Raw genomic sequence first — 25,872 nt, 5'->3', positions numbered from 1 at the left:
CATTCCGAACTCCATGATTACTTGCCTCCAATAATGACTCTTAACCATGTTTTTTTTTTTTTGTCTGACATGTCTCAATGTAGTTAGATGAAAACTATGTTGTACAGTATTCCATTTTACAGAGAAGTTAACAGCACAAGGAAGGTAACTGATTTTCTAGAGGCCACATAATGGTCAAGTGTCAAATGTTTTGATGTTATGAGCACATGGTTCCTGTTATAACTTGGCAGTAAATCTCCAATGATGGTGTCATAAAAATGAGTAAATAACAAAGTTGAAACTCAGTGGAGTATTAAACTTGATGGTATCTTTTCAACTTGTATCTTTCTAAAGACAAAATACCTTTCAGACTAAAACTTAAATGGCTTTAGCTATATAGCTTTCAAAGTATGCATTCTCAAAATTATGTACTTTAACTCACAAAGTAAATTTGTTAATATTTAAATTTATTAAGAGTAATTAAACACAAAGGTTACGCAAACCACCTTACTTGTTATACTAAAGAAGTCAAAGATGACTTTAAGAAATTATTCCTCTAGTCAATCTTTTGCTAAGGAAGTCTAGTAGTGTATTTTTTTAATCACCTGCTCACTGGGTACAAAGGTTAAAATAAAGTGAAATGCAATCATATGACAGAGTTTTCTTTTTCATGGTGAAGAAACAGAATTGATTCGTTAGCACACCAGTCTCAGAGACAAAAAAAAGTAAAGGTAAGATCTTATATATTTACAGGTTTGGTGGTTGTTGCTAAATTTTTTTTAAAAGTCATATTTGTTTGTTAAGTCTGTACCAAAAACAATGCCTTTACTAAATGATGAAAGAGCAGAAAATATGATTACATTTTCACACACTCTAGAGATACTAACCTTAGACTGGCCAAAAAATATTTTCCAAATAAAGTTATAATGTAATAAAAAGTAATTATTTTTCTTTTTCAAAAAAGGTTTCATCTATCCAATCAAATTTATAACATCTTTTTATTTTCAAATATGTTAATCACAGAGCATTTTGAAGTGACATTAACTTAAAAACAAATTTGTAAAGCCCAAATTTCAAAATAAATTTCAAATTGAGAAAAAAATCCTATAGGGAGAAAAAGGTGATAACAGTCTTCTCTTTAGACCAGGGGTGGGGAACGTCCGGTCTGGAAATTATTTGGTCTGGACCTGCCAAGGCAACTGCAGGAGGGACTCAGAATTCAATAAATCTAGGAGCCTTTTTCATTGCTAATTTTTAAGTTGATAATTTTGTATGGCCCTCAAATGATATTATAAATATCCAAATGGCCCTTGGCAGAAAAAAGGTTCCCCACTGCTGCTTTAGATCAATTTTTAAAATGGGGTAAATTGATTCAACATTTTCTTCATAATCTACTGGGGCTAGCTATTCTACCAATCTGATTTCTTCAAGATAACCAATAATGCTAGCAAATGTTTCCTGTGTCTAGGGATTTATCTATTCAGTGTTGGGATGGTCAACATCCACCCCCTCTCTCAATCTTTCCCCTCAAAAGACATACAAATATACAAAAAGACCCATTGATCATGGGGCTCAACCAATGCACTTCATAGCTTTAGACCTAATGCTTTAGCACACTGGAGAAAATAATTACTAGTATCAAATAGGTGATAAAGATAATAAATACAAGAGGGTCCTATCTCTATTTCCACATAGGCTTCACAGTCCTGCCTGACCCTCATTACCTTCTTCAGCTACCTATATTCCACATCAACTCTTGACTTGAGTTAATTTTCTTTGTAGCCTATTTGCTTCCTTTAATGATCCCTATCCTTTTTACTTTGGAAAAAATAGCACTTCTCCCTTACCCACATCTGCACCCTACCAGAGTCATCATAGGAACATCACTACACCACTGAGAAATACTGAAATAAGACAATGAAGAGGCTGCACACATTCCTAGGGACCACTAAACATGGGTAAAATACCTTTTATATATGATTTAGGGATCCACTTTTGTGGGCAATGGTCTGGAATAAATGATAACGTGAACTAATTTCTGACTCTAAAAGGGATTCTATTATGATCTATATCCAAGTTGTAATATCTAGCAGGAATAGTGGATTTTTCTACCAAATTTGATTTAACTATAGAAAGGGAGAAAGTAGAAGGGGAATAAGCATAAACACATAAACAAACTGAAGGCAAAGAGTAGATTAACTAGAACAAACTAGTATCGAAATAACAAGTACCTCATTGCTACATGAGGTAACAGGGTTTAGGAACATGAAATGAGTCTTGCTCATTCTGAGCAGTTTTCTACTTCCTGCTCTAGTAGAATAAACTTTTCCTTAAAAATTACAAGTAACTAAATTGCAACATATGCTGTGAAAAGGCTCAAAAGAAAAATAAGATTCAAATTTTAGAAAACCACTAAGGATGATACTAACAGGATATAATCATACCTTTCAAACAGATCATTTCTTTGCAGCATAGTTTTTAGTGTTGACTTTAAAAACACACAGATAAAAACAAGAAACATGAATGTCATGAGTAAAATCACTAAATGGAAAGAAACTATTTAGCAAGAATTTACTCAAATAAATGGCAACTTCTAGAGAAAGATGGCATAAAGAATGTACCCATTAACTTTGATTTCTGCCCCAAACCTGACTAAAATGTAAATAAAAGGCAGTAAGGAGTATAAATTCATAAGAATAAAGAGAATGAAAGAGGGAGCAACAGCAATAAAATCTAGAAACTAGAAAGTTAATAGTTAAGTGGAAACTGACTAGGAAAGCAAAACTTTCCCAAGCCAGCAGTGGAAAGCTGGGGAGCCACTTGATTTATACTGCAAAACACCTAAATGGCCCAGAAATTGGCAGCACCAGGTGTTCTGGAAGTAGAGGAGGGGCTAAAACATAGTTTAAAATCTTCCCTGCCTATGTCCAGTTAGGTAAAGCTCCTCTCCTACATAAAAAGATGATTAAGACTTTTTTTTCCTCTGGGGAGAATAAAACAAAGGGAATTTGGGCAATAAGCACAAGTGAGTGCAAGACCATTATGCCAAAAAAAGGGAAAGTAAGTTAAGGCTTACATACTCATTATTGAGACAGACCCACCTTTTTTACCACTTGGCTCTCAAAATGCCAGCCACCTGGCCTTATCTGTGAGGCAGACTAGAAATGCCATTTTTGGGAATTCAACTGGCCCAAGAGCAAATATCTAAAGATAATGACATTTAGGGATTCCCCAAGAAAACCGTCCAGCAAGTTTTTTACTCCACAGTAAGGTTTAAAGTGAATAAGATCTACACAAATGCAGTGTCCAAGTAGGTTTTTTATTTCCAGTATTATCTGTAAGTTCCAAACCAAATATTAGCAGATGTATGAAGACAGAAAGTCTTTAATATAAAAGATACTGACCAATATAAAGTGGAAGCATAACATGAAGACATGGAGGCTATTAAAGGAAAAAGAAAACAAAAGACAAAACAAGAACAATAAGATAATAATTTATGCTATAGGATACTATTACAGAAAATTTTCAGAGGGAAAAAAAAAGAGCTCTTAGAATTAAAATGATTGGAAAAAGAAAACGTTAAGAGTTTAACGATAAAATTGAGGCTATCTCCCAGAAAGTAAAGTAAAAACACACAGAAATGAAATATAGGACAGTCAAGATAAAAAATTAGAAAATCATTCCAGGAGATCCAACACCCAATTAAAGCAGTTCTAGGAAGAGTAGTAAGACCAAAAAAAAAAAAAAAATGGAGAAGAAAATTATCAATGTTATCAATGAAATAATTCGAAAAATTTCCCAGAACCGTGGGACATAGTTTCCAGATTGAAAGCACCCACCAAGTAAGTACCCAGTTTCATTAATGAAAACAGACTCTTAGGAAGGTTCATGAAATTTCAGAATATTGATTTTAAAAGCTTTGAGGGTTAAGAAGAGGCAAGTTTCATAAAAAGATAAAGAATTAGAATGGCATAGCCTCACAGCTCTTAACAGTAGTACTAGAAACCCAATGACAATGGGGCAATGCCATCAACATTTTGAGAGAAAATTATTTCCTATTTATAATTTTACTTCTAGCCAAATTATCTTTCAAGGTCTAAAATAATTTCCCACCCATAGACCTCATTAGGAAGATATTGCAGGAAACTCCATTAAAAAAAAAAAAAAAGGCAGTAATCCAAGAAAGGGCATTCTAGAACACAGGAATCCAGAAATAAGGGGAATCTGTGATAAGGGTGGAGGGAGGGTGGGAAGTCAAGAGCTGTGCAGAGGGTGTGCTCATCAGTTCCGCTAGGTTATAGCATGGCAACAGGCTCTGGGAGACTTTTTTAAGCAAATGAAACAGACTAAATATCTAAAATGCATAAACTATTGAGTGATTTGTTAAGGAATGGTTTGGGTATAAATTCATTTAAAAAAAGGAAAAAAAGAAAACTAAGCACATAAATACTCCAGTACATTTAATTTAGCAAAAACTTGTGAGCAGGAATAGAAAAGCAATCCTGTTGCATGGCTCAGTCACTGACAGCGTTTATACATTTGTGATACAATGAACACTCATCTAACCCAAATTACACATAACTATGTTTGAAGAATGAAGAGACAGGAAGTATATATTTGTTGTGTCAGAGATGAAGGTACGGAGTGTTTGAAAGAGAGCTGAAGACTCTTATTTCTCACACTTGTAGGTAAATAGATAATACTAACAGAGAACACCTAAATTAAAACAACAAGAAGTAGCACTATAAGAACATACCACTCATTGACATGGACAATAGTGTGGTGATTATGGGAAGGGGGTGTGGAGGTGAAAGAAGGTATAGGGAAGATAAATGGTGATGAAAAAACATATATATATTTAAACACATATACATAAATATATATTCTTCTGGACTTTATTTTCAATAGATCTAGGAACTAATGAGACACTAAAAAGTACTATTTTTCATTCTCCATAGAAGCTTTCTAGTTTGTTAAGATTAGAGTATAGGGATTGTGAAGGGGCATTTAATTGTTTCACATTTTATATATTTTAAGAAAAAAATAGATTTAAAAGGAGGAAAAAAGGAAATCAAAATGTCCTCCATAATCTCTAAAGTTCTAGTTTCCTATTGACATGAAAATACTCTCTTTTCTATCAGGCCTGCAATATGGAAACCACATGCATACCAATCTTGTTTTGGCCCCTCTTCATGCTATTATTATCAGATGAAAGCCAGACTTCTAAAACAGTAAGTTTTTACAATCAAGACAGTGAAAATATTTTCAAAGGTACACTTTGAATATCCCAAAGCAATAAAAGCAGGGGGGAAAAAATCCAAATCAAGCTATCAAAAATAACTTTTTAGTTAGCTGTGTATATTCAAAATCTGTGATCTCTGAGCCAGATTCTAATTTGACAAAAGCAGTCTTCATTTTTTAATCTTTAAGAGTTGATTGATTAAAGCTGATGCAGGATGGAGGGGATCAATGGGGGGGTGTGTAGGGGGACATCTGTAATACTTTGAACAATAAAGATAAATTTCAGAAGGGAGAAAAAAAAGAAGAAATCTGTGAATTCTCATTATAAAATCAGAGATTAGTTTTAAGACATAAAAACCACACTTAAAATGTAGGAAATTTTAAATTACATTTATGAGAAAAATTGCTGTTGCATTATTACTATTGGGGGGACATTTCAATCGCAAGAACAGTCAAAGTAAGAACTATTTCTTTGGATCTATATCCACACAAGGAAAGCACTTCTTCATGTTGTCTGGCTCTTTAAATTAAAAAATGGTTCAATTTCTATTATAAGATAAATATTTTCTTTTAAAACACCAGACTTTGAGCTACTAAGCCTCTAAAGTTATATATTAAGTATTATTTCTTAATTAATAGTTCTAGGTATAGTGTCGGTAGCTCTGCTGATTTTTAAAAATTACATATTTTAAACTATATATGGTGTCAGATAGGTACTAGACTTAGGGTATCACTTCGTAAGTTACATAAATTTCTAATCACCAAGTTGTACACCTAAAACTAATATAATATTGTATATCAACTATAATTGAAAAATATTAAAAAATAAAATTGTAATACCAGATTTTTTGAAATGACATATTTTAAAATAATTTCCTCATTTGAAATGTCAGTCCTGCACATTGAAATACTAACGTTAACTGAATTATTATTCACCATGTATTTCCATATATACAAATGGGAATATACCAATAGTCTTTCTTTCTGTAATGATTATATAACAACAGTTATAAGATACCTGTATGACAAACTAGAATCTCCTTGCTCAATTAATTATAAGTACCAGAATTCCCTTAATCTTCAGTATTTCATCCTAATAAAGAGAAGCATTTGTTTGTATTTTTTCAAACTATAATACCAAGTGATTGGACAGTAGGTTTTTTCCTAAACTATTTCCTTCCAATGTTTAATTGCCGGGATATGAAATTTGGAAAAATCTGTTAATGTTTTTCTGATTAATGCATTTCTAACTTTTTTCTTTTTTTAGGAAGTCAAATATAATTTCACTAAAAAGAATTATGCTTTGATTCCAGCGGATATCAATAAAGAGGTTACTATACTTGATCTCAGTTATAACCAAATTACTCTGAATATTACAGACACAAGTGTTCTACAGATGTACTGTTTACTCACTGAGCTCTATTTGATTGAAAATAGTGTCATTATCTTACATAATAATAGTTTTGGTAACCTCTCCAATCTAAAAATTTTAAATATTTGTAGAAACTCCATCCACATAATTCAACAGGGTACGTTTACAGGCTTAAATAAACTAGAACAGTTATATCTCTGTCAGAACAAAATATTACAACTGAACCCTGATATATTTGTGCCTCTTAAAAACCTGAAACTTCTGAATCTGCAAGGCAATTTGATAAGTCATTTTGATGTACCACAACTGTTTCGTCTGGAATTAATCATTTTAAATGGAAATCCATGGAACTGCTCTTGTAGTCTACTGAATTTGCAGAATTGGTTAAACACATCAAATGTAACACTAGGTAAGCTATACATTATTTAATCAAAACCAAAATGTGATCGATTTTTGGTTGTTTCATCCCAGAAAAGTCTCTCATTTCATTTTTAAAGAAAAGATCAAGATTTTCACCACAGTCTTAATCATAACATCTTTACTAATACAGATTAAACAGAATATAGATACTTCACTTAAACTACATTTATAAAATAACTTTATAAACAGGAATGTGCACCTTTATCTTATGTTGTTAGGCAATATAAGTTTCCTTCTTATAGTAACTAATAATGACATGTCAAAAAATTCTGGACTAAAATAATTATAAAATGTTGTTAACCATAATAATTTTATTTTCCATAATAAACTGTAATTTATTCTTTCTGATTTACTAGAAAATGAGAACATCACCATGTGCAGCTACCCAGATAGCCTGAAATGCTACAGCATCAAAACAGTACCTTATAAGGCTGAATGCTACTCAAAATTTCCTTCACTTATAACTGAAGAACTTCATATGAATTTTCAGTCAATTAGCAATTCAACATTTAATAGCTCTTTGAACAACTTAACAAGAAATTCAGGTAATGTACTGGTATTCAATATTAATATTGCTGAAGATAGCATAAATAAACTAAAGTACTTCTCATTGTTTTTCTGCATTTTAAGTCTCTAGAAAATGTAAAAGTACAATTCCTCATCTCAAGGAAAGGTTTACAAAATATTGGGTTTCCAAACTGGGCTTTGCTAGTTACCATACAAATGCCACTAGGCAAATTATTTAACTTCTCTTAGCCTTAATTTTAACTAGTCAAGACACCATTCTTAAAAGGTATAAATTAATAATGTTCCTAGGTGAATGGATAAACAATCCCTGCAAAGATAGGAGTTATTTAGAAAAAAAGATATTCTTTCACCACTCTATGAAATGTCTTTTATACTATAGTTTCATTAACTTTTGCTTAAAGAAAATTATAATGTACATTCACTTCTAATATCACTATTTGGGAGTTATTAAGATATGTAATTTTTGTTGTCAATTTAACAAAATATCTCCCTCTCTCCCTCTCTCTGTATCCCATTTAAGAACATGGACCTGTTGGAAAAAGCTGGGCTTTTCTTGTTGGTGTTGTAGTGACTGTACTGATGACTTCACTCCTCATTTTTATTGCTGTCAAATGCCCAATATGGTATAATTTTCTGCTTAGTTACAATCATCATCGCCTAGAAGAGCATGAAGCAGAAACCTATGAAGATGGATTTACCAAAAATTCAAGTTCTCTTTCACAGATACCAGATACAAACTCTGAAGATACTACAGAAATATTTGAACAATTACATTCATTTGTAATAGATGATGATGGGTTTATTGAAGATAAATATATAGATACGCATGAATTATGTGAAGATAATTAACTGCTTTCAAAGTTTGATTATTTAAAAAATGTTATCACACTCACAGTTTAGACATGGAGATTTTCATATGTGACATACCAAACTATAGCTAGTAGACCTTCATATTAATTGCAACACACATAAATATCATAAAATTATGCTTTTCTCATTGGTATTGAAAAAGTTAGTCCAACTACAGTAACTGACACTCCTTGGTAGCTAACAGTTATAATACTAGCATTATTATTCTCAGCAATATTCAAGAGACCATATATACTAATAATAAAAAAAAGCATAAAGTAAATTATTAATTAAAATGAACTGATTCTCATATTAGTTCAGATATTTGACATAATACACATAAATTATATTAAAGTTTTACTGATTGGAATCAGTAGAGAAATAAAGGTTCTGGATTTATATCATGAGTCACAGTAAGGAACAGAGATAGATTAAACTGACAATACACTTGGATTGACTTTTTTATGCTCATAGAATGAATTCATGGAATTGGAAAACTTTATAAATGCTTCCTGAATTAGCACAGTAAATTTCCTAAAAAGTTTAGCAGCAATTTAAAGCACAGCACAATGTCCAGGCACAATCCCTAATAAGTTACTACTGATTTGGGTTATAAAGAAAGATTATCACCATAATGAAGGGTATCATAATTATCTATAGATCTTATTTAAAATATATATATATTTCTCTCTCTCTTTGGGAGATTTTTATTCAAATGAGTCTGTGCTGGGGCTGAGAAATCTTCAGTTGATCCATGAACAGCTGTTTGGCATCCAAGACATAGAGGAATGTTTCCTAAATTGTTTTCTAGAACATTAATTTCCAGAGAGACATTCAGAAGTATTTACAAGGGCGAAAAAGGTACATGGTCAAATCATTATAGAATTACTGCAGGAAATACTAGGTTTGAACAAAGTGAAACAAGATTCTTTAGTATAGGAATCATCTGAAAATTCACTAAGCTAAACTGCTCTCTGCTCTTCAAAAGCAAAGTATCAAGAATTTTCCAACCTTTCTTTGAGGTGTGCCCACTAAGAGCTCATAGCACAACAAGGGTCCAAAGAACATAGTTTGAAAAACACTGGCCTTGAGACTATTATAGGAAGAGTCTAAAAGTGAATTATTTGCCAATTCCTTATGACCAATTGGCTGTAATCATAATTTTATTAACTTAATGCAAACGGTGGCATTAAAAACTAACAAAACCTATCATACTGGGAAGGTTAAATGTATTTATCTGTATCTTTTACAGGAACTAGCTCTAAAATACTGAAATATATTCATAGGTGAAATGATGTTTTAGATTTTCTTCATAACACAGAAAAGGGAACAGTGGCTAAAGGAGTAGATGGAGCAGGGTTGGTTATGAACTGATGGAGCTGGGACACGGACACACAGGACTATAGTACATTATTTTATTTTTATTCAAATTTCTCTATAATACAGTTTTTTAAATGTGTATCTACCTGGTACTTTCTTAGAAAAAAGAGACTAGATGTATGTTACATTCTGCAGAAAAGTCATTTTAAAGGTTATACTGATATATAAACTCAGTTCGATATCAATAAGTAAAATAAAAACTGTTTAAGATGATATACCCTGTGAAATAGAAAAATGAACTCATTTATCATGCATATTTGCTTGTTTATTGAAATGCTTTCAATATTCAATAAAGAATATAAATGCTTTTCACGTATTTCCTAACAGATATTATCAATTATTCATTCTTTTCAATCACAATTATAAGTCAGATAATAGAAACATGAGGCATTTTTTTCTAAATAATCTATCATTTTACCAAAATATCATTTCATAATTTAAGAGGCAAATATTAATACTTGAGGAATAAAATAAAACAAAATATAATTATGAATCAGCAAAGACTACATTAATCTCTTATATTCAAGAACCTCTTATAAATGAATATTGGGTAGTCAATAAATATCTGACTAAACAAAAATAAACGGGCTTAAAATTATAATTACATGTTTTAAAATATAACTGATTTTGACTAATACCAAACTAGAAAAGTATATACATCAGAAATTGAAGAGAATCTTTAGTTCATGCAGCTATGTGAAACTAAATTAAAGCCAGGTGTCTAAGAATTGTAGTAATCTATCAAGGCTATGTGTAATGACCAACTTACTATAAATAGATGTTCAGGAATAAGCCAGATGGTCATACCATACTAAATAGGAGGACTAAAGAGAATGAAAACAGAAGTTCTTTACACCTGCCTTCAAAAGGTATGGCATTTCCTGCTCCCTTGGAATGAGGAGTATCAAGGTAGATCTTTGTGTTATTGAGATTTTGGTTATCTGCTTAACACATAAAACAAATCTATCCTCCTGCGGCATATAAAAGTAAACTTCATAAAAATGACTTTTGTTCTTAATTTAAATTTCTTTTTAAAAGGGTCAGGAGAACCTATTTCACTCAGCCTCAGTTACAAACTACAGATATGAAGTTTTGAAACTGCTGACATTTTCAGGACAAACTACCATATTTTAAGAACTATTTCTTCAACTAAATGAACCAAATAGAAATAAAAATCTATGACATTCTCAAACTTGTAATCTATCATTTAGGATGAAATATCTATGAAACATGTACATTTAATATTTATAAATCTGACCTGGGTATTATGTAACTTTGTAGATAAATTAGGAAATAATTTAGGACCTAAATACTGTAAATGCTGTAAGGTCTTTAATGGGCTATAGATTATTATTTCTTATTCTTTAGGTACCTATAAGAGTATTTTACATATAGTAAATGATAAATACTTGCAGTAAATAGTTTAAAACTAGAACAACAAAAAGGAAAGTTCCCATGTAAGAACTTGGTCACCATGAATATGGAATTTTCTTTGTAAAAGGGAAGAGACTTCCAGCACATATAATTTTTAAGACAGCACTTTATAGCCTCATCAAATAATAGATGGGGGGAAAGAGATTTCTTTGTTTTTGATCAACACAAGAATTTATTTTTCAAATGTTTTATTATATTTTAATATCCTAGTCTTCATCAAATATTTACTGTACACACAGAGGTAACATGACAGTATATTTGGTGTTACAGAATTTTGTTAATTTTGGTTAATTATTATCCTTGCTCTCAAAGAGATTATTATTGATATATTTTTGGGACAAAATGTATGTGGTATATGTATGTAAAAAATAGCTAATCTTCCTAAGTACTGCCTTAGACATTTAATTAAGGTCAAAAAAGCAGATGAAGACAATTACTTTAACCATTGCTATTGTCTGAATATTCACATCCCTCTAAAATTCATGTAAAAATCCTAATACCAAAAGTAAAGATATTAGTAGGTGGAGCCTTTGGGAGATGATTAGGTCATAAGGATAGAGCCCTCATGAATGAGATTAGTGGCCTTATAAAAGAGATCCCACAGAGCTCCCTAGACCCTCCCACCAATGGGAGGACACAGCAAGAAGACACCAGGTTATGCCCAGGAAGAGGGCCTTCACCAGAAAGGGACCATACTGCTGCGTTGATCTTGGACTTCCCAGCCTCCAGAACTGTGAACAATAAACTCCTGTTGTTTATAAGATACCCAGTCCATGATGTTTTGTTACAGCAGCCCAAATGGACATCTACTTATTATTTTATTTTGTAGGCATTATTGTCACTGCCACAGTTATCTTGGTATTTGATCTTTAACCGGTTATACATAAAGATGCACATATAATCTAAACCTATGATATAGATTACTAATATAACTATCATCAATTAATTGGATAATGTATGAGACAATGAAATACTATAAATAATCTGCCTTTCAATAGACTGGGGTTTAAATCTCATAATTCAAATTAGTTAAAAAGCCCAAGTTAAAATTACAATTGTAGAGATGAAGATGTTCTGATCCACCTTAGATTTTTAAACTCCTAGAAGCAGAAATTATATATATCTAATCTATATAGTACTTTTATTTGTACAGAATTTGGGAACTTAATAGTAAATAAAGATAACAATAATTTGTATTACAAATATTCAACTTTTTAAAATTAAAGAATTCAACAGAGAAAAACAAAAAAATTTGTAAGGAAAAGCATGACTCAGAAGTTAAACTACCTAATATAGCTCACTTATAAATGTATTTCTACATAGATTGTACTTACGCTTGTCTTTCTGTAAATATGATATCCATACTTTGTGTTTCTCGATCATTTTGAGCTTTAAGCTAAATAAAGAGTTAACACAAGTGAGGGGTAAGAAATTGCCATTTAAACCAAACAATTTCTTTAAAGGTTATGATTATGAACTCAGAGATTATTTTAATAATCCTAATGCCAAATGTAAAGCTTAAAAAATATGTAGTTTTTGTTTCAATGAACAAATCACCATACCAGATTAAAATAAAAGTCTTTTCACAGGCATTGTAATCTCACATCAAAAGTATTCATTTTGTCAAATAATCCAATGTAAACTTAATTTATGGAATTAAAATTTCAAGAATTTATTGGGTGTCCAATAGTTAATTAGTAATATGTTAAATTTAGACCCAGCACAAATTTTATTTTATTTTTTTTTTTGTCTTTTAAACTTTTTTATTTTATTTTATTATTGTTTAAAATAATACAGATGTCCCTTTTTCTCCCCAATGACCCGTTCCACCCCGTTCCTTCCTCCTCCCCAGTACAAATTTTATTCTTAAATAATCCAGGATTTTACTTGAGCACTCCTAGTTGGCTCTACCTGTGCATATTCAGCCTAGAATTTGGACCTATCTCAGATAACTAACAAAACACATAAAGAAATTTTTACTTTTTACATTTGGTATTAAAAACAGTTTTCAAGTTGGGAATTCTCCTGTGTTCTAAAAGCCAAGAATAATTTCACTAAATTATCATGCTTTTAGAACCAAAATTTAGAAAAGAGTCATTTTATAAATTCTGTGGTTTCACAGAACTTACTGTGTAAATTAATGATAAGCTATGTAAGTTATAAGTTGTATGTTTGCATCCAAGTGTTTAGAATCAAAATAAGCTAGCTGCTAACATCTCATTTACCAATCAAAAGTAGTATTATGTCTGGCATCATATGATAGTTATTTTTCTCCCTTTCTTATAAAACTCTTTATAGGTGCCATATGTCCATTGAGTACTCAGCTCCATTTGTGCAACTGTTAAACCAGATTGCAAACTAATCTATATATAAGGAAATGTAGATGGGAATCCCTAACTAGTGCTAAGTGCAGGACCCATTAAAATATAGCCTTTTGAAAGACACTAAGGTATCATCCACCTGGGAGAGTCAATGAACAGGAAAAAATTTAAAAAGTGTAACTATGGAAACTCAATTATAATAGTGGTATTTAGGATCAGAGTAATACCTATCTCTAAGGTCCATAAGGTTTCATCAAACTATTTCTAGCTATAAATGCTTTGTTTTGGAGGATATGATCTATATTGATCTACTGCTTAGAAATTTTCTTACCATGTTGTAATCATTCATTACTTCTTCCATTTCAGTATTGGTATTAAGTTTATCTACCAACTAAAAATAAAAATACAAAAAAAACACAACACATTCTATTAGTGTATAAATTTTCTCTATAATCCATAATATAGGTATTCAATCTTACAAATAATAGTCATTTAAAGTATTAATACTTCCAGGTATTTTATTTTCTAAGATAAAAACAAATATTGAGCTACCCAAGTAAGCATATACTGTGCATTTGGCCAAGCAATAAACTCCATTTTTAGGAATATAAAAAAGTGAGCAGTAATGAACTACTACTGTTCCTGCAGATTTTACCTTGAAGAGCTTTGCCTGCTGTTAGGAGATGTCTGAGCTTATAAAAAAGGGTCCAGGAAAGACAAAAGTTTGGAGAAGATCTCTCTCTCTCTCTCTCTCTCTCTCTGTCTAGCCCCCAGCCCTTTTCTTTCCTCTCTCCCTCCCCCAGGGCAGATGGATAAAAGTCATTTTATAAATGTAAAAATGTAAAATGATTTATTATTTTTATTTATTGATTGATTTTTAGAGAGACAGAGAAAGGGACAGAGGGAGAAAAAGAGAAAAAGAGAGAGAGACCAATTTGTTGTTCAATTTATTGGTGCATTCATTGGTTGCTTCTTGTATGTGCCCTGACTGAAGATTGAATCCGCAACCTTGGCGTTTCAGGACGACACTCTAACCAAATGAGCTACCAGGCCAGGGCCACAACACTTTAATCTCTACACTTTCTATAGTTTCAATCTTTTACAATATGCATGTATTCATGTATTATTTGATACTTAAAATAACACATTTTTAAAGTGGTAAAAAGCAATGAAAATATTCAAAGAAAATCTCTATGAAAAAGCAAATACCATGTTGTAGTCTGCTAGTTGTCCTTGAAAGTCTTTAATTTCAACAGCTAAATTTTCAGCTCTGCAAGCATAAAATAAATACAACCATAAATGCATAGATAAACAAATAAATATTATGAACAAATTCAGTATTAAACTCCTGAAATATATCACATTAAATGTTACTAATAAAAAAGATCTTGCATATTTTAGCTGCAAAATTACTCACCTCTTTTCATATGACAAATAAACTGAATTCTCTTGATTGTACATTTCTATTTCTTTTTGAAGTTTATTAATTTCTGTTGTAAGTTCATTTATTTTACTTCTAAATGAAAAGAAATAAGTCAGCAATACTTCTAATCAAGAAGACTTTCTACTCAAACAAAAAATACTTTTCATAAATGTGTAATAATATAAATGGTTTTGTGAAATTTCACTTAAAAGCAGCTTATTTGATTAAAAATGAGGTATATCCCAGCTAATAAAAAGCTGACATAGACTCTCTAATCCTAAGAATGGAAACCTGGTCAAACTGGTACAATCTATAGACAGAAGTAGATGCCTAATTGTCACTCTCACAGCTCCTGCTACCCTCTAGAACAGGGTGTCTCAAGAGTGGCACTACTGACATCTTAGGTCACTGAATAATACCTTGGTAGGGGGTGGGGGGACTATCCTGTGCACTGTAGGATGTTTAATGGCATCCCTAGTTTGGATGCCAGTAGCATATTCTCCGAAACCCAGTTATGACAACCAAAAATGTGTCTAAAAATTGCCAAATGTTCCCTGGGGGACAAAATCACCACCAGTTGAACACTGCTCTAGGGTCAAACAATTACACAAACAGCTAGAATTACTACTCTTTGATGCAGAATCACAAGTCCTGGAGAAGAGATACAATGTAATGATGACAAATAGCTTCCTTTTGTTTCCTTCTTTTGATGAAAAAGTGGCTGGACATCAAGGGATGCTATATAACGATGGCCTCACTCTCTTATTGGTGTTAGCTTCAAGGATAGATGGGGAAAACCTACAGTTCTCTTTATTTACCTCTAGAAGTTTGAGAATCAAAAAAATTCAGGTAATTGAGAAACAAAAGAATCAAGGACTAAGAAAGAAAAATAAACTTTTAGGACACAATAGAAGCAAGGATTCGGTGAAGTGGAAGTAAGAGAGAAAGAAAGTATAGATGAAGAGTCAAGAAGAAAATAAAGTAAAATGGGAAAATGGAGATAAGACTGTAGAACATAGGAGCAGAGAAAAAGGTAGATAGAAAATAAGAAATAAGTTCTTAATTTAGAACTGTATAACAAAGCTTATAAATTCATTAAAATTAGGCCACATCTGTAACAATTCACCAAGCATACAGGGTGTCCCCAAAACATGTATACACACTTTAAATCAATTGGTGTTTCTTTCTTTTCAGCCAGACTAAGCTTTAAACAGAGGAAATTCATCTTAAAATGCTACTGGAAGTTTGAAAAAGCAGTGGAAGTATAAACCCTGCCTTTATAATTATTCAAAGTGTGTACACATTGTTTTGGAACACAGGTATCCCCCCAAAAATGTATACATACTTTAACAACTGATAACTCAATTTTCACTCCTTTTCAGGTCTGACTGATTTGAAATAATGGGTGAAGCCAGACTAAGCCTTGGACAAAGAAGATTTAACCACAAAACTTTTTTATGGGGATATATAAAAGATAAAGTTTATGGTACAAAACCAGCAAAAGTTGACAAATTGAGGGCACACAAATACCTAACGAAATGACTCTTGATGTTTGCGATTCCATTGCTTCATGTTATCAGCAGTGCCTGGACCAGAACGGTCATCAGTTTGAAAACAGGTGTTGACAAAAAATTATTCATTTCTGTAGATTCTTTTAAATTTTGAAAATGAACTGTATGTTAATAGACACTGACATTATAATCATTCAAAGTATGCACACATTTTCTGGGGACACGCTATATACTTAGGTAAAACTGTGCATTAATTAATGTTCATAAATAAATATACACATATTCCCTTTCTTGTTAGATGTAATTGGTGACATTTCAATAGTATTTCAGAACAATTAGTAAAAGAAGCATAAAAGGTTATTTTTATCATTAGGGTTTTTAAAAGTGAACTTGAAATATACAGCTTACATGCAAATATATAGTTTAAAGCCTCAGAGGGAAGGCAGGGGTGGGGCAGTGGGTGGGGAGAGATTAATCAAAGAACTTATATACTTATATACATAACCTATGAACACAGACATTGGTATGGGGAGGTCCTGGGGGTGGGGATGGGGTGGATGAAGGGTGGAGGGGATCAATGGGGGGAAAACGGGGACATAAAAATAAAATAAAATAAAATAAAAAAGCAATAACCTGAAAGTCTAGAGACCTAAAAAAATTAATTTAATTAAATCTCAGTCTAATTGCATTATATGTGTATTTTGTAGTACAGCCAAATTAACCAAAAACTATGTTAGAGTACAAAATAATTCTTATAAATCAACATATATCTAATTATTTTAATAAGTACTACAGTTAAAACTTCATGATAATGGATAGAAAAAAACATGTTTATGTAACGTACCGAAGAAGCCCAAGATAATAAGATTTGTCTAAAATTTGCCTCTGGGGACCTAAAAAAAATTTTTTTTAAGTATTAGTGTTCAGTTTGGAAGTGCCGCCAAAATAGCAAATCAAAAGCACAAACAGAATTACACTGTACAATTCTCTGACAGTCCTTATGAATGCCCTGGTAAATCTGATAATCAAGAAGAGCCACTGAAATGGAAAAGAGAACTAATATCTTAGCATCATGAAATAATAGAAGCTTGAATTAAGACCACAAAGACTGGATTAGAGGTGGGACTATTTAGACACAGATTCTACAGGTCAGGTTGACTGAATTTGGAAAAGGGAGCTATGGGAGTCTAGAACAGGGCTATCCAAGAGAATTTTCTGCAACAATGAAAGTATTCTATATCAGTACTGTCCAATAAATGAATTATATGGGCGTACTGAGACTTGAAATGTGGCTGGTGCTATCGGGAAACTGAAGTTTTATTTATTAATTTGTATTTAAATAGCAAATTATATATAGTTATTGGCTATCATAATAGTGCAGATTTTAGACTGAATTTCTCAGTGTAAGTACGAGATTATGATTTTTCATAATTTGTCTCAGGGACTTTTTTATAAACATGATCTTATATTTCAGTAGGACTAAGAAAGTACTTCTAGGTTAAATGTCCCAAATCTTGAGACAGATGAAGTACCCTGCAAGGTGTGAGAGGTAAGGCTAGGGAGGTCTAAGCTGAGGAGAGGGAAAGAATGTCTTATTAGAATGGGAAATGGGGCATTAGAACAGGTAAGAACAAAAGATAGTGGTAAGTCACAAAAGATAGTGGTAACAATCAAAACTCACATGAGGCTTTGAAGTATATTGGTAGAAACTGACTAAATGATATTGGTTCTGTTCAGCATGTTTCTGCCTTTAATGTTTAATAAGTAATATTAAACACATAAATATTTCCATGAATAGAGTTTTAAAGACTAAACAACTATATAATTTTGACTCATTTTTTCACAGTATTGATAATTAACCAAGCATTTCTAAATAATCTAATTGATTTTTAATATTGAGTGAGCTAAGTGTATTATGATACAATTAAGAAAATTAAGTCTCCTGAAAGGCATGACATAGTATATTATAAAAGGTAGTATGATATTTTAAAGGTAATTTTGTACTAGTAAAATGTCTTCATTCCTGATAAGTCATTTGTCACAAATATAGAAATAAAACACATTAAAGAGTTCATGCTTTGATTTATATATATACAGACCGATTCTTTGAATCACAACATACAGTGAATTGTTACGCTTTTCTAAACACATTCAGAGAACCATGAAAGATATGGTAGAAATCTGTGTTAGCCTCATTTTCTTACATAATATGGTATTAATTATTATAAAAGTAACACTTCTTGACTCACTTAAGATATTCTACACAAATATCTTAACAGTGTAATTTTGATATAGAAACAATAAAAAAGTATTTCAGAATATTTCCAGAGTATAGAAATCTAATTTTCATTCTTGAGGGTTTTTTTTCAAATTATTTCAAATTTCTTGAATTTGTAGCAAATTTCTATGTTCAGAAAAGTGAAGATCAAAATATCTCATATATGTACAAAACTCTCTAGCTTATAATGTATTTTCACATTCATTCTCTTATTTAACCCTCAAAATGATGTTGACTCAAGGAATAAGAACTGAGTAAAACAGCGTCTTTCACTCTGTAATTCTGATTTAGTAATATGGTACTGTAATATTTCTTACACAAAACATACTCATCTTTTTAAAATAGATACCTTTAATCCCTGTTTTCATTCCACTCAAACCTTGTTGTGTTACAGGACGATCGGCAACTTTAATTTGAGAAGATAGAACTCCTCCTGTCCCTATGAGGCCACCACGAGAGCCTGGTCTTGCTGTTCCAGGTGGCATCTAAATAACAAACAAGATTTTAGTTTTAATAAACTAGAAAAACACTGTAACTCTACTACTGTTAAGATTGCAAAGAGAATATTTAAAAATTTTAATTCAACATAATTTGTAAAATATTCCTATATTTTTTAGTGTTTGAAATATTAAATAGTATTAAATAAAATTCTTTAAATTTTATGTGTAGAATTCATAATACTTCAAAACTGGAAAGGAGTTAAATGTCCACATATTTTTCCTCATATACCATAGAACATGGTTAAATAAGTTGTAGTATATAACAAAATAGTTTACAAAACAGTATTTATAATTTCATTTTTGTAAAACAAAAAGTCTGGAAGATTATATAAAAAATAGTAAAAATGGTTATCTCTATATAGTGGTATTATAATTCATTTTTATTTTGTCATTTATATAATTTGGTGTTTTCAGCATTATCATGGTAAGTAATTATTACCTTTAAAATCAGAAAATAATTTTTCACTCTGAAAAAAAATTATATAATTCCATCACAAGATAGCCATGTAGGTATTAAAGGGCTTACATCATTCAGCAAGCATTCATATTATTACTTCAGTTCTACAAAATCCAATATGACATTATACACCTGAGGAAAGGGCAAGACTCCCTTCTTGTCAGTTCATATAATATGTACAAGCATGGGAAGGTATAAAAGATAACCTGAAACTATTCCAAGTGATCCTTCTTTTATCTTCCCTTTCCACTCTTCCTTTTTCTGCCTCACTTCCAAATAGTAAATTAGTACAGTAAATTAAATATGCAGTAGAAATTTTATACCGGGGTTGGATACAACCATTGTCATTCATCTTGATTGTTTTTAATTATTAGCTGGTAGCCTCTAATCCTATCAGCTAAGATAGTTCTTAAGTGATTCTGAGAATTACTTGGTAATTATTTTGAATACAGGGGGCCAGCAACAGTGACACATTCCAGAGGAAATATACTGGACACAGGAAGACTGTCAGCTACAAATTCAATTGAAATGAATTCAGGGTTATTCTGAATGATCCTTGTGAGAGAATGCCGAATCTCTCCCCGGGTAATTCTTCTAAATAATTTCCTCTTCAGAGCTATGCAAACAGAATCATGACAGCTACTCAAATAACTATGCAACTTTTAAAAAATTATCTAGATGAAAGTATAAAGAAAGTATAAATTAAAACTACACACATTAAAAAGAATGAAATAGATATACATGCATTCACATGGAAATATATTTATGGTATATTACTGATAGACTTATGATATATTACTGAAAGTAAAGGACAAGAATGTATATATTATTATCTTCATTTTGGAAAATGCTAAAACCATCAATTATATAAGCATATGTGTCAGTGTTTGTAAATAGATAGAAAAAGTCTGGAAGGATACATGCCACATTGTTAACAATGATTTTATACCTGGGGTAGAAGGAATAAAAACAAAGACACTTCTTTGTTTCTGTTTTACAGTGAGCATTACTCTTAAAAACTGCAAACATTAAACAGGTAAAGCGCCTGGCAAGTAGTAGGTGGTCAATAAATGTCAGATTCCTTTTATAAATATTTAATTAACAAGCATAAATTCTTACTAGAATAATAGAAAAAGATACCCTAGCTCAATACTACATATGACTTTAGAAAAATCATTTCAGTATAAATTGATGATGCTGTTGATAATATTACCTGAAACTCTAGAAAAATCTCAAAAATGTAAAAAAAAACTCACTTTAACAAAATTATTCCCTCCCCAAAATGCTGTTCTTGTTATGAATTAAGCATAGGACCCAACATTATCTCTATAGTTCGAGCTTGAGTACTTCATATGCACCTTATGAGGTGTGGTCAAAACCATTTGTTGTAAGCATCAGAGAAATTACTATGAATATTTTGGTGTATTCACTTACTTCTTTGTACATATAACTGTATGTTTCATATTAAATTGACACCATAATGGTTTTTTCCACTTAATACTGTATTATATATATTATTTCCTAAAATATTCTTTTAAAAAAATGTTAATGGCTACCTAATAGTCTATGATAGGGATAGATGTATAATTTATTTATGATTCATCTGTTGTAAAGCCATTTAGGTTGTATTCCAATTTCACTATTATAATTATAATGAAAATGTAACAATTATCTTTATAGGATATTATTCTTTTTAGAATTACCAGTTTGTAAAGTTCATACATTTTGTTTTACTGTGGTATTTTTCTTTTATTGATTCACTGATGTATAGCACACTCTGTCTTACATATAAGCTCTTAATATTTATTCGTTTTTAGACTGCCGTGGCAACTGGAACATTGTTTTACTTATTATTTATAACATATTTTTATATTAGACTATTGTACTTTATTTTTGCTTTTTTATTGTTTTGGATAAATTTTAGAATAATTTTATAATGACATCCCCCCCCCCGAGACACACACACACACACACACACACACACACTGCCTGCAGAAGAAATCTCATGGAATTTAGATTGGTTTATAGCCTTAATATAAAAAGAGCTCTTAAAAATTCTGAACTCTATGTATGACATATAGACTGCAAATATTTCTTTACCAGCTTGCCATTTTTCTTTTAACTTTTTAATAGTGTTTTCAATTTTGTAACTTAAAATATAAAAATACCCTCCTGTTAAGTATTTGGTGTTTGTGTCATTTTATGAAGTCCCTAGCCCACACCAAGTTTATATGAAATACTTGCCTTATTTTCTTCTAGTGCATTTATGGTTTCCCTTTTTTAAATATAAAGTTTCTAAAATATCTAGATTTCTGAGTGAGGGAGGGATCAATTTTTTAAAAGCAAATAATGCCCTACTGAGTAGTCCATGCTTTTTCAACTAATTTGAAATGCAACCTTAATCATTAATTAAATTCTTACATATGTCTGATTCTGTTTCTGGTCTATCCACTTCATTTGATTTTGACACCAATACACTATACCACTTGAATACTTGTAGGTTTAAAATACATCTGAATATCAGCATGAGCACGTATCTTCTCTCTAAAGTGTCTTTCAGACATTGTCCCACATTTATACTTCTCAGTGTTTTCAAAAACCAAACATGCCTGGCAGTGTGGTTCAGAGGTAGAGCATCAACCCATGAACCAGGAGATCAGGGTTCAATTCCCAGTCAGGGAACATGCACGGGTTGTGGGCTCGACCCCCAGTAGGGGATGTGCAGGAGGCAGCCAATGGATGATTCTCTCTCATCGCTGATGTTTCTATCTCTCTTTCCCTCTCCTTTTCTCTCTAAAATCAATTTAAAAATATATATATTTTTTAAAAAGTTAAAAAAAACCACCAAACATATAGCATGTTCATAAAATAAAGAACAAAGAAGAATTTATTATTATAGACAGGCTTTCCAACTTCTACCAAGACATATGCACAAGAATTCAATAAATTTGTTTTAAACTTACTCCAGTTGCCACTCGAATACTTCCTGATGGAGGTCGTATTCCAGAAGGAGGCCTTCCTGTCAACCCAATTCCACCTCGTGAAGCAGGGCGAGCTGCTGGAGGTTTGTGATTACTGGCCATTGTCTGTTCACTTTAACCACTGTTTGGAAACAAGGAATAGTTCAATTCCCCTTTGACTCCTTCTATAACTAGACACTAGTGACCCATATACTCTATCTTTAAACATTGTACCCTTCCTTTTATGTTTAAAGGAACATTATTTTTCCAAGTCGTTAAAAAATCATCCACAATGATTTTTCTTGTAAATTGCCATTCCAGATATTACAATGTTAAGCCCGATTTAATTTCGTTCAAATTTGATATTAATGTTCCATTTAGAACCATGAAATCATTTACTACAACATGCCTTCCTCATTTCCCTATTATCTTATCAAAATACAAGCCCATCTAGTTATCTCTCCTATGCTTATCCCATAAGTTTTCTCTCTCCTGACATATTCAGCTTGTTTCTGATCTTCCGGTATTTTCTGTGCTTTCTGGTCCATGATTAACTCCCTTATATTCTGAATCCTGTTATGAAGTACTTTCATTTACTCTTCCCTTTAACAGAATACTGGCTTTCCCACAAAACACTTTTGGTAACAAAGGCTGTTTTAGCTTCCAGTGCCACAATTCCAAAGCAAAGAAAAAGCGCGTGGCACTCTCCTTGCTTTCCAATGTCACTTTCAAAACATTATTCTTCTGCCCTGGCTGGTGTTGCTCAGTGATTAGAACATCGGCCTGCACACCAAAGGATCGTGGGTTCTATTCCTGATCAAGGGCATGCACCAGGGTTGCAGGTTTGATCCCCAGTTCCAGTTGGGGCGTGTGTGGGAGGCAACCAATCTATGTTTCTCTCTCACATCGATGTTTGTCTCTCTCTCCTTCCTCCTCTCTCCCCCTCACTCCCACTATTTCTAAAAATCAATGGAAGAAATATCCTCGGGTGAGGATTAACAACAACAAAAACATTATTCTTCGAAGTTGTTAAAAAATAAATAGAATTCTCTTCTTCTGAGGACCAGGGAATACAACTCTATTGCCTTAGATCTTTCCTGGTTGCTTTTATCTAGGTACCTCCTAATCTCTACCTCATCTTCACTAAGGTCTTTATACCCAGTTTAGCCTCTCTATTCCAGTCCTACAAACATCCTGGTTGACTTTCATATGGATACTGGATTCAATATCTAAATTCTACTTTCACAGTTCCCTGACCTAAATTTTGGTAACCATCTCAACTCCATTTCAGATAGCCATGGCTAGACCTGGAGCTTGTAATCATCTGGACTTACTTCATCTCAAATATTTTAAGTGAAATACTTTATTCTCTGACTTTAATTTTCTCTTCTACTCTTTTCTCATCTTTATTCTCACCACACCTCTCTTTAAACCATTTCCTTAATTCACTTATTCTCTCCTAGTTTATCAGCCCCTTCCTTTACTCGTCAGAGTATTATTTAAAGTTTTGGCTGATAATTTAGAATAGTATTTTTCAAATTATGAGTCATGACCTATTAGTGAGTGGTTGTTGTAAGAACAATTTGGCAGGTTATGACCAATATGTTTTAAACGTGAAATAAAATAGAAAATATAAGAGTTGACTGTAAAAAAAGAATAGTTCACTGCACATATAGGAAGGGGATTGTTTCATTAAATTTTTGTTTCAGTTATATTTATATATATTTACACATATATTTGTACTGGTCTGTAATGTAAAATGTATGTCCTGTTATAGGTCATGTTCAAAAGAATTTTAAAGATACTGATCTAGCCCAGCCGGGCGTGGCTCCTCGGTTGAGCATTGGCCTAGGATCTAGGAGATCAAAGTTCAATTCCTGCTCAGGCACATGCCTGGGTTGTGGGCTCCATCCCGAGTTCAGGCCGTGCAGGAGGCAGCCTATCAATGAATCTCTCATCATTGATGTTTCTATCTCTCTCTCTCCCTCTCCCTTCCTGTCTTTGGAATCAATAAAGACATATTAAAAAAAAAAAAAGATACTGATCAAGAGAGAGAATATGGAGAAAGACAGTGCTCAAGACTCTGGCCTAAAGAATGTCATTGCATTCAGATCAGAGAGATAACATAGGAGACTAAAAATGAAAGCCAAGAAAGCAAATAGAAAAACTAGGGGTATATGTCAGAGATCCCAAGAGAAAAGAGGAATGGCCAGTCATGCCATTTACTGCAGGGAATTAAAAAAGATGAACACTGAAATGTCCATTGAAATCCCCACTGAACAAGCCATTAATGACCATGGCAAGGGCAGTTTCAAGGACTCCTTCCCTTCTCTACATTAAACTACTGTCTCACGAGCACCATCAATTAATTTGTATCCTTGAACTTTCTTCAACCCATCTGGCAAAATCAGAAACTCTTCTCTACATCCAACCTGGACTACTGAACATTGCTGGTAAAAATCATAACTATACAGACTGGAGTACTGCAAAGTCACAGTCACCAAAACTTAGCTGGACCCTCATCTCAGAAAATTTTATTTATCCTTGATAGGTGACTTCTCTCCTAAATGATTCCAATCCTTAACCACTTTTCTAGCTACACTCTTTTTCTGCCCCCCTCAGCAGATGACTCAATTTCCTACTCATCTGACAAAATTAGGATTTAAAATCCGTCATGTTTGAAGCGCATAAACCTACCTATATCAATCCTGCCCTCTGATCTCAACAGCCATCCATTCTCACCAATTTCTCTTCTGATTTACCTTCTTGATCCCATCTTCTTTGGGACACTAGACTCCCTCTCCTTGCCTCCTTCCCTCCTACCTCAATCTCCTTTGGAATTATTCCACTCCTGCCTGTATCTTTAAACTTTCTTCATTCTTTCAGTCTGTTATGTTCAGTTCTCTCCTAACCTTAAAAATTAATTTCTTGATCCTGAAACCACTTTTAACTCTGTCCCATATGTCCTGTTCTTATGCAGCTAAACTCTAAAGAATAGCTTATATCCACTACTCTGTACCTTGACGATTTCCACCATCTCAATTTATACTATTCCTTTCAAATGGACCCTGCCAATGCAGCTAGGGATGTAAATGTCATCTGTAAGTGGTGTGCACTCCTACATGAAACCATTTCCATGACACTCCCCTCTTCTGGCTGCCCTTTTTCAGTCCTTTCCCTTTTCAGCTCTTCCTCTTGGTAGCACCTCCTAGTCACACA

At 32.3% G+C, this 25,872-nt stretch overlaps 2 protein-coding genes across 7 annotated transcripts in view; one reads left to right on the top strand and one right to left on the bottom strand.

Annotated features, from left to right (window-relative positions):
* Positions 1–25,872, bottom strand: part of IFT74 (intraflagellar transport 74) — a 74,595-nt gene that overhangs the window by 46,629 nt on the left and 2,094 nt on the right. The window contains exons 2-8 of one of the 5 annotated variants that reach the window (XM_081152400.1): positions 22,657–22,795; positions 19,086–19,221; positions 17,303–17,351; positions 14,942–15,040; positions 14,734–14,794; positions 13,856–13,915; positions 12,538–12,599 (exon numbers count right to left, since the gene is read on the bottom strand). In XM_081152400.1, coding sequence (XP_081008526.1) covers positions 12,538–12,599; positions 13,856–13,915; positions 14,734–14,794; positions 14,942–15,040; positions 17,303–17,351; positions 19,086–19,221; positions 22,657–22,776 — 587 coding nt within the window. In that variant the 5' untranslated portion in view covers positions 22,777–22,795. Of the gene's footprint in view, positions 1–12,537; positions 12,600–13,855; positions 13,916–14,733; positions 14,795–14,941; positions 15,041–17,302; positions 17,352–19,085; positions 19,222–22,656; positions 22,796–25,872 lie in introns of those variants that run through there. The other 4 variants (XM_081152401.1, XM_081152402.1, XM_081152403.1 and 1 more) reach the window with 4 other exon arrangements.
* LRRC19 (leucine rich repeat containing 19) lies at positions 628–16,759 on the top strand. 2 transcript variants are annotated; one of them, XM_081152406.1, is made up of 5 exons: positions 628–710; positions 5,121–5,210; positions 6,488–7,001; positions 7,369–7,557; positions 16,330–16,759. In XM_081152406.1, exons 2-5 carry the CDS (start codon positions 5,130–5,132, stop codon positions 16,347–16,349), a joined length of 804 nt encoding a protein of 267 aa, XP_081008532.1. In that variant the 5' UTR covers positions 628–710; positions 5,121–5,129; the 3' UTR covers positions 16,350–16,759. The 2 variants fall into 2 exon arrangements, with proteins under 2 accessions (XP_081008532.1, XP_081008531.1); XM_081152405.1 differs by lacking the exon at positions 16,330–16,759 and adding an exon at positions 8,061–10,078.

This window comes from Miniopterus schreibersii (genome assembly GCF_964146895.1).
Source record: "Miniopterus schreibersii genome assembly, chromosome: 11".
Lineage (NCBI taxonomy): Eukaryota > Metazoa > Chordata > Mammalia > Chiroptera > Miniopteridae > Miniopterus > Miniopterus schreibersii.
The sequence above is the reverse complement of the archived record's forward strand: the minus strand, read 5'-3'. Positions and strand labels throughout refer to the sequence as shown.